Source organism: Lampetra fluviatilis, unplaced genomic scaffold (genome assembly GCF_964198595.1).
Source record: "Lampetra fluviatilis unplaced genomic scaffold, kcLamFluv1.1 SCAFFOLD_1011, whole genome shotgun sequence".
Lineage (NCBI taxonomy): Eukaryota > Metazoa > Chordata > Hyperoartia > Petromyzontiformes > Petromyzontidae > Lampetra > Lampetra fluviatilis.
The window spans coordinates 26,226-34,871 of NW_027621549.1; the positions used below are offsets into that span (position 1 = coordinate 26,226).

At 42.5% G+C, this 8,646-nt stretch overlaps 1 protein-coding gene across 1 annotated transcript; it reads right to left on the reverse strand.

Moving 5' to 3' along the window:
- Positions 1 to 4,458: 4,458 nt before the first annotated feature.
- Positions 4,459 to 8,407, reverse strand: LOC144955395 (uncharacterized). The gene is made up of 2 exons (XM_078885627.1): positions 8,212 to 8,407; positions 4,459 to 5,629 (listed from the first exon to the last, which is right to left on the reverse strand). The coding sequence occupies exons 1-2, from the start codon at positions 8,368 to 8,370 to the stop codon at positions 4,625 to 4,627; spliced, it is 1,164 nt and encodes a 387-aa protein (XP_078741753.1). The 5' UTR covers positions 8,371 to 8,407; the 3' UTR covers positions 4,459 to 4,624.
- Between the last annotated feature and the right edge of the window lie 239 nt (positions 8,408 to 8,646).

Here is an 8,646-nt window from a genome sequence, read left to right on the forward strand (position 1 = left end):
TTATTATTTTATTGTTTTATTTTTATTACTTTATTGTTTTATTTTTATTATTTTATTGTTTTATTTTTATTATTTTATTTTGTTTTATTTTTATTATTTAATTATGTTTTATTTTTATTATTTTATTGTTTTATTTTTATTATTTTATTATGTTTTATTTTTATTATTTTATTGTTTTATTTTTATTATTTTATTGTTTTATTTTTATTATTTCATTATGTTTTATTTTTATTATTTAATTATGTTTTATTTTTATTACTTTATTGTTTTATTTTTATTATTTTATTATGTTTTATTTTTATTATTTTATTATGTTTTATTTTAATTATTTTATTGTTTTATTTTTATTATTTTATTGTTTTATTTTTATTATTTTATTGTTTTATTTTTATTATTTAATTATGTTTTATTTTTATTACTTTATTGTTTTATTTTTATTATTTTATTGTTTTATTTTTATTATTTAATTATGTTTTATTTTAATTATTTTATTGTTTTATTTTTATTATTTTATTGTTTTATTTTTATTATTTTATTGTTTTATTTTTATTACTTTATTGTTTTATTTTTATTATTTAATTATGTTTTATTTTTATTATTTTATTGTTTTATTTTTATTATTTTATTTTGTTTTATTTTTATTATTTAATTATGTTTTATTTTTATTATTTTATTGTTTTATTTTTATTATTTTATTTTGTTTTATTTTTATTATTTTATTGTTTTATTTTTATTATTTTATTGTTTTATTTTTATTATTTCATTATGTTTTATTTTTATTATTTAATTATGTTTTATTTTTATTACTTTATTGTTTTATTTTTATTACTTTATTGTTTTATTTTTATTATTTTATTATGTTTTATTTTTATTACTTTATTGTTTTATTTTTATTATTTTATTGTTTTATTTTTATTATTTTATTATGTTTTATTTTTATTATTTTATTGTTTTATTTTTATTATTTTATTATGTTTTATTTTTATTACTTTATTGTTTTATTTGTATTACTTTATTATGTTTTATTTGTATAATTTTATTATGTTTTATTTTTATTACTTTATTATGTTTTATTTTTATTACTTTATTATGTTTTATTTTTATTATTTTATTACTTCCCTTCTACGTGATGACTTTACCGAAAGAACCAAGAAGAGGCATTCGTATTCTTGGGTTTTTTCGGTAAAGTCACTTAGGTAAAAAAAATTAAAATTAATAAAAATAAAATAAAAATCACGACGTTTCGGAGGCAACACAAGACTCCGTTTTCAGGTGGAACCGTCACAGCCACGACAGCTGTATCAAGTGAATGAGAAATTCCAAGGAAACAGTCCTTGTATATATGATGACGACGATGATACAACACTCGTAGTTGTAGATTTAGGTTTATTCGGTAAAGTCACCTGGATAAACAAGTATAACCAGTAAAAAATTAACCCGTTAAAACAAAGTTTTTCACTCTAAATCCTTTATATGCGTGGCGGCTAGAGTCCTCTCGTCCTCTGGCTTGAGGTGGCTGCCACCTATGGGTCAGATGATTGTCTACCAGCATTAAGCAATTGGCAATTAAATATTTTTAAAAATTTCCCTAAACAGTGTCAAATTTTGGATTTTTTTTTTCACGAAAATTGATTGTCACGCACAACGAGTCTGTGTGGAAAATGTCAGCTCGATTGGATCACGGGAAGTGGGTTAAAAAAACGACTGAGAGATTTGCACGGTCGTAAGCAAGCAAGCAAGCACGCAAGCAAGCAAGCGAACTTAATATAAAGGATTTAAAAACAAAGTTTTTCACTCTAAATCCTTCATATGCGTGGCGGCTAGAGTCCTCTCGTCCTCTGGCTTGAGATGGCTGCCACCTATGGGTCAGATGATTGCATTGCACCATTAAGTAATTGGTAATTACATAGAATTTTTTTGTCCTAAAAAGTGTAAAATTTTGGAGAAACAAAATTTCCACGAACATTAATTGTCACGCACAACGAGTCTGCGTGCAAAATGTCAGCTCGATTGGATCACGGGAAGTGGGTTAAAAAAAACGACCGAAAGATTTGCACGGTCCTAAGCGCGCAAGCAAGCGAACTTAATATAAAGGATTTAAAAATTAAAATTAATAAAAGTAAAATAAAAATAAAATAAAAATCACGACGTTTCGGAGGCAACACAAGCCTCCGTTTTCAGGTGGAAACCGTCACAGCCACGACAGCTGAATCAAGTAAGTAAAAGATACAGCAAGTGTGCGGACGTTCCACCTGAAGACGGAGGCTTGTGTTGCCTCGTGGTTTTTATCACGATGTTTGTGTTGTTGTAGTACAGAGTTAGGCTGATGGCCTTAATCTAAGTTGTCTTGCGGTTGTTGTTTGTGTTGTTGTAGTACAGAGTTAGGCTGATGGCCTTCATCTAAGTTGTCTTGCGGTTGTTGTTTGTGTTGTTGTAGTACAGAGTTAGGCTGATGGCCTTCATCTAAGTTGTCTTGCGGTTGTTGTTTGTGTTGTTGTAGTACAGAGTCAGGCTGATGGCCTTAATCTAAGTTGTCTTGCGGTTGTTGTTTGTGTTGTTGTAGTACAGAGTCAGGCTGATGGCCTAAATCTAAGTTGTCTTGCGGTTGTTGTTTGTGTTGTTGTAGTACAGAGTTAGGCTGATGGCCTTAATCTAAGTTGTCTTGCAGTTGTTGTTTGTGTTGTTGTAGTACAGTTAGGCTGATGGCCTTCATCTAAGTTGTCTTGTGGTTGTTGTTTGTGTTGTTGTAGTACAGAGTCAGGCTGATGGCCTTAATCTAAGTTGTCTTGTGGTTGTTGTTTGTGTTGTTGTAGTACAGCGTCAGGCTGATGGCCTTAATCTAAGTTGTCTTGCGGTTGTTGTTTGTGTTGTTGTAGTACAGAGTTAGGCTGATGGCCTTAATCTAAGTTGTCTTGTGGTTGTTGTTTGTGTTGTTGTAGTACAGAGTTAGGCTGATGGCCTTAATCTAAGTTGTCTTGTGGTTGTTGTTTGTGTTGTTGTAGTACAGAGTCAGGCTGATGGCTTTAATCTAAGTTGTCTTGCGGTTGTTGTTTGTGTTGTTGTAGTACAGAGTTAGGCTGATGGCCTTAATCTAAGTTGTCTTGTGGTTGTTGTTTGTGTTGTTGTAGTACAGAGTCAGGCTGATGGCCTTAATCTAAGTTGTCTTGCGGTTGTTGTTTGTGTTGTTGTAGTACAGAGTTAGGCTGATGGCCTTAATCTAAGTTGTCTTGCGGTTGTTGTTTGTGTTGTTGTAGTACAGAGTTAGGCTGATGGCCTTAATCTAAGTTGTCTTGCGGTTGTTGTTTGTGTTGTTGTAGTACAGAGTTACACTGATGGCCTTAATCTAAGTTGTCTTGTGGTTATTGTTGTTGTTTGACTTGCATCCCACTGGGATTTTTGCACACAGCGTTGGTGTACGGTGTTAGTGTATAGTGTAGTGTATAGTGTAGTGTATAGTGTAGTGTATAGTGTAGTGTATAGTGTAGTGTATAGTGTAGTATACTAGTACAGCACTAGTGTATAGTAGTGTATAGTGTAGTGTATAGTGTAGTATACTAGTACAACACTAGTGTAGTGTGTAGTGTATCGTGTAGTGTATAGTCTAGTGTGTAGTGTATAGTGTAGTGTATAGTGTAGTGTATAGTGTAGTGTATAGTGTAGTATACTAGTACAGCACTAGTGTATAGTAGTGTATAGTGTAGTGTATAGTGTAGTATACTAGTACAACACTAGTGTAGTGTGTAGTGTATAGTGTAGTGTATAGTGTAGTGTATAGTGTATAGTGTAGTGTATAGTGTAGTGTGTAGTGTAGTGTATAGTAGTGTATAGTGTAGTGTATAGTGTAGTATACTAGTACAACACTAGTGTAGTGTGTAGTGTATAGTGTAGTGTATAGTGTAGTGTGTAGTGTATAGTGTAGTGTATAGTGTAGTGTATAGTAGTGTATAGTAGTGTATAGTGTAGTATACTAGTACAACACTAGTGTAGTATACTAGTACAGCACTAGTGTAGTGTGTAGTGTATAGTGTAGTGTGTAGTGTATAGTGTAGTGTGTAGTGTATAGTGTAGTGTGTAGTGTATAGTGTAGTGTATAGTGTAGTGTACTTGTATAGAGGCATAGTCACATAGCCACTTTAAGATGTTTTTTTGTTAATGTTTTAGTTTTTTTGTTTGTTGCGGTTGCACCCGATTCAAGAGCCGAATGGCTCACAGGGCTATGTACCTAATCAATGCAACTTGAAAACTTGAGTCTGCCGAGGCTGCTTTGTGTAACGCGTCGAACGGGGGGGCAGGGGGGGGTCAGGCGATGGGGTTTGGTTGACGGTGGATTTGTGTTGCTTCTTGTTTGGTGTCTGTGACGGCGGTGTGACACGGGGAGACCACGTGATGTCTTTTATTTGAATGAGGGGGGGGGGGCACAAAACAACAACAACAACAAGAAACACGAAGAGAGAAGAGAAAACGAGACGGAGATCGATGCAAAGTGCCGATCCACCGTGAATCTTTCTGATTCTTCTCATCGTAAGAAGTAAAACGTCATCCCCCCCCCTCCCTCCCTCTCTCTCTCTGACGTCAACGGTGACGTCAACGTCGCCATCAACGTCAACATCGTAGTTAACGTCGTTCACATGGGTAACATCATCGTCGTTAACGTCGTTAACATCGTCGTCAACGTCGCCGTTAACATCGTCGTCAACATCGTCGTCGTCATCATCGTCGTGAACAACCTCTTAGTTATCGTCTGCGAGCAGGGTCCGTGCGGTAACCACGTGACGACGACGATGGTGGTGGTGGTAGTGGTGGTGGTGGTAGTGGTGGTGGTGGTAGTGGTGGTGGTGGTAGTGATGGTGGTGGTGGTGGTGGTAGTGGTGGTAGTGGTGGTGGTGGTAGTGGTGGTGGTGGTAGTGGTGGTAGTGGTGGTGGTGGTAGTGGTGGTGGTGGTAGTGGTGGTGGTGGTGGTAGTGGTGGTGGTAGTAATGGTAGTGGTGGTGGTGGTAGTGGTGGTGGTGGTGATGGTAGTGGTGGTGGTGGTGGTGGTAGTGGTGGTGGTGGTAGTGGTGGTGGTAGTGGTGGTGGTAGTGGTGGTGGTGGTGATGGTAGTGGTGGTGGTGGTGGTAGTGGTGATGGTAATGGTGGTGGTGATGGTGGTGGCGGTGGTAGTGGTGGTGGTGGTAGTGGTGGTGGTGGTAGTGGTGGTGGTGGTAGTGGTGGTGGTAGTGGTGGTAGTGGTAGTGGTGGTGATGGTGGTGGTAGTGGTGGTGGTGGTGGTGGTAGTGGTGGTGGTGGTAGTGGTGGTGGTAGTGGTGGTGGTAGTGGTGGTGGTGGTGATGGTAGTGGTGGTGGTGGTGGTGGTAGTGGTGATGGTAATGGTGGTGGTGATGGTGGTGGCGGTGGTAGTGGTGGTGGTGGTAGTGGTGGTGGTGGTAGTGGTGGTGGTGGTAGTGGTGGTGGTAGTGGTGGTAGTGGTAGTGGTGGTGATGGTGGTGGTGGTAGTGGTGGTGGTGGTAGTGGTGGTGGTGGTAGTGGTGATGGTGGTGGTGGCGGTGATCTCCGCTCCGCTACGCTCGCTTCTGCGATGGACTTTGCTGGAACAGCTGCCGTAGCTGCTTCTTACGATCGTTGTAACATCCTGCAGACACACACAGACACACACACAGACACACACACAGATACACACACACAGACACACACACACACACAGACACACACACAGACACACACACAGATACACACACACAGACACACACACAGACACACACACAGATACACACACACAGACACACACACAGATACACACACACAGACACACACACACACAGACACACACACAGACACACACACAGACACACACACAGATACACACAGACACACACATAGACACACACAGATACAACAACCGCCATTCGCCACTAAGTGGCGGTGACGTCACCACGACGCTTGTGCCAGGCCATGTGCACCCTGAGGCCACGTGAAGTGTCGAACGCCCGCTGGCAGGAGGTCACGGGGCAGACCCAGCAGGTGCCACGGGTCGACTGACCGAGATGACCGAGATGACTGGCTGATGCACCACCTGTGCCCCCTACTGTGCCAACTTGCTGTGCTTTAGCCACCCGGCGCTCCGCTCGTTGTTGTGAGCGTCGCTCCTCCGCCCTCCGTTGTTGTTGGAGGGCGACTGCCTCCAACTGCCCAGTAGCGTCCTTCACGAGCCTCCTCCACTGAGGCCGATTTTGACACCGCTGGTACCGGTCATCGGCAAGTCCACTCAGCTCCACATCCTCCTGTACCACATCACTCCATCTCTTCTCTAGCCCGTGCCGCGCCCGTTTAGCCCCCTCGATCCGGCCGAACAAAAGCTGTTTAGGCATGCGGTGGCTGGGCATGTGGGCTCCATGAACCAGCCAACGCAGCCTTGCCTGCGGGAGGAGCTCACTAATGGGACTTTGTACAGATCTTTCAAGGATTTGTGAGCTCCTCACAGAATCCAGCCTGCAGGTTAAACCCATAAGATGACAAGTCGATGGTCAGTGGGCAGATCAGCTCCACGGTAGGTCCTGGTGTCAAGGACATGGGCTCGCATCCGCTGGTCCGTCACTACGTAGTCCAGCAGATGTTCTTGCTTGGACCCGGCATGCATCCATGATGTTGTGTGGATGCGCCGATGCCGGAACAGCGTGTTGGTAATTACAAGCCCATGGGCTGCACAGAAATCTAGCAGCCTCCTACCGTTGTTATTGAGCTGATCTGGCCCATGCCTTCCAATCACTCCAGACCAGGTGCCAGCATCATGACCAACTCGGGCATTGAAGTCACCCAACAAGATGACTCTATCCTGAAGGGCCACTTTAGCCAGCACCTGTGACAGGAGGTCATAGAAGGCATCCGACTCATCGGCTTTGCCTGCATCCCTCCACGGATGTTCGTCTTCGGTGGGGGCATAAGTAACCACGACCACCACTCCTCGCCTCCGGTTGATGGGAAGGCGAGCCCAAAGTAGCCTGGGGCTTACAGCTTCCCACACCTCACCGCCACGCTCCCACGCCCCCTTCATTCTTTTGTTCAGAAGAAGAGCCACTCCCTGTTGTTTGGCAGTCTCCTGCCCCGAGTAGAGGACTGTCCACCCCTCATGGTGGCAGGAGCCAGAGCCGGTCCACCGGACCTCCTGAATGCCACAGAGATCCAGGCGGTACCGGTCCAGCTCCCGACAGAGGAGTGGCAGCCTCTCCTCCGCAGTGAGCGCTCGAACATTCCACGCGGCCACACGAAGTGGCTTTTTGTTGTTTCTGGAGGAGCCCCGAGGGTAAAGATTCAGTCTCCTGGCTCCGCCAATTGGGGTTTGGCCAGGAGACGTCATAGACACACACACACACAGACACACACACACAGACACACAGACACACACACACAGACACATAGACACACACACACAGACACGCAGACCCCGGGATTGAACCCAGGCTCTCAGTGTGGTGATGATGATGATGATAGTGATGGTGATGATAGTGATGATGATAGTGATGATGATAGTGATGATGATGATGATGTTAGTGATGATGATGATGATAGTGATAGTGATGTTAGTGATGATGATGATGATAGTGATAGTGATGTTAGTGATGATGATGATGATGATAGTGATGATGATAGTGATGATGATGATGATGATAGTGATGATGATAGTGATGATGATAGTGATGATGATAGTGATGATGATGATGATAGTGATGATGATTGTGATGATGATGATAGTGATGATGATAGTGATGATGATGATGATGATAGTGATGATGATGATAGTGATGATGATGATGATGATAGTGATGATGATGATAGTGATGATGATGATAGTGATGATGATGATAGTGATGATGATGATAGTGATGATGATGATAGTGATGATGATGATAGTGATGATGATTGTGATGATGATGATGATAGTGATGATGATGATGATGATAGTGATGATGATGATGATAGTGATGATGATGATAGTGATGATGATGATAGTGATGATGATGATGATAGTGATGATGATGATAGTGATGATGATGATAGTGATGATGATGATGATGATAGTGAAGATGATGATGATGATGGTGTGATGATAGTGATGATGATGATAGTGATGATGATGATGATAGTGATGATGATGATGATAGTGATGATGATGACACAGGCTGAGAGAGACACCCAGACACAGGCATCCCGGCGTACCCAGTCTGGTGTTGGAGAGAGTCCCGGGCAAGATCGGTGCAGCCGCCCACCACCACCACCACCACCACCACCGCCACCGCCACCACCGCCACCACCACCAGCACCACCGGTGTGGTAGCTCACCTCTCCCGCAGCCATCACAGGGCCGTCATTCCACATGAGGTCAAAACCCCCAACACGGAGCTCACTACCACTCAGCCTGGGGGAGGGGTGGGGGGAGAGTGGGGGGAGAGTGGGGGGAGAGTGGGGGGTGTGGGGGGGGGTGGAGGAGAGGGGGGGTAAGGGGGGTGGGGGAGAGAAGGGGGGTGAGGGGAGAGGGGGGGGGGGTAAGGGGGGGGGGTAAGGGGGGGGGGGTAAGGGGGGGGGGGGTAAGGGGGGAGAGGGTGGGGGTGGGGGAGAGGGGGGGGGGTAGAGGGGGATGAGTGGGTGGAGAGA

Bases quoted from the DNA above. Each gene is read 5' to 3' on its own strand.
- LOC144955395 (XM_078885627.1), bottom strand. From the start codon at position 8,370: ATGTGGAATGACGGCCCTGTGATGGCTGCGGGAGAGGTGAGCTACCAC. The intron at 5,630-8,211 runs GTACGCCGGGAT...GTGTGTCTGCAG, and splicing joins TCTCTCCAACACCAGACTGG to GATGTTACAACGATCGTAAG.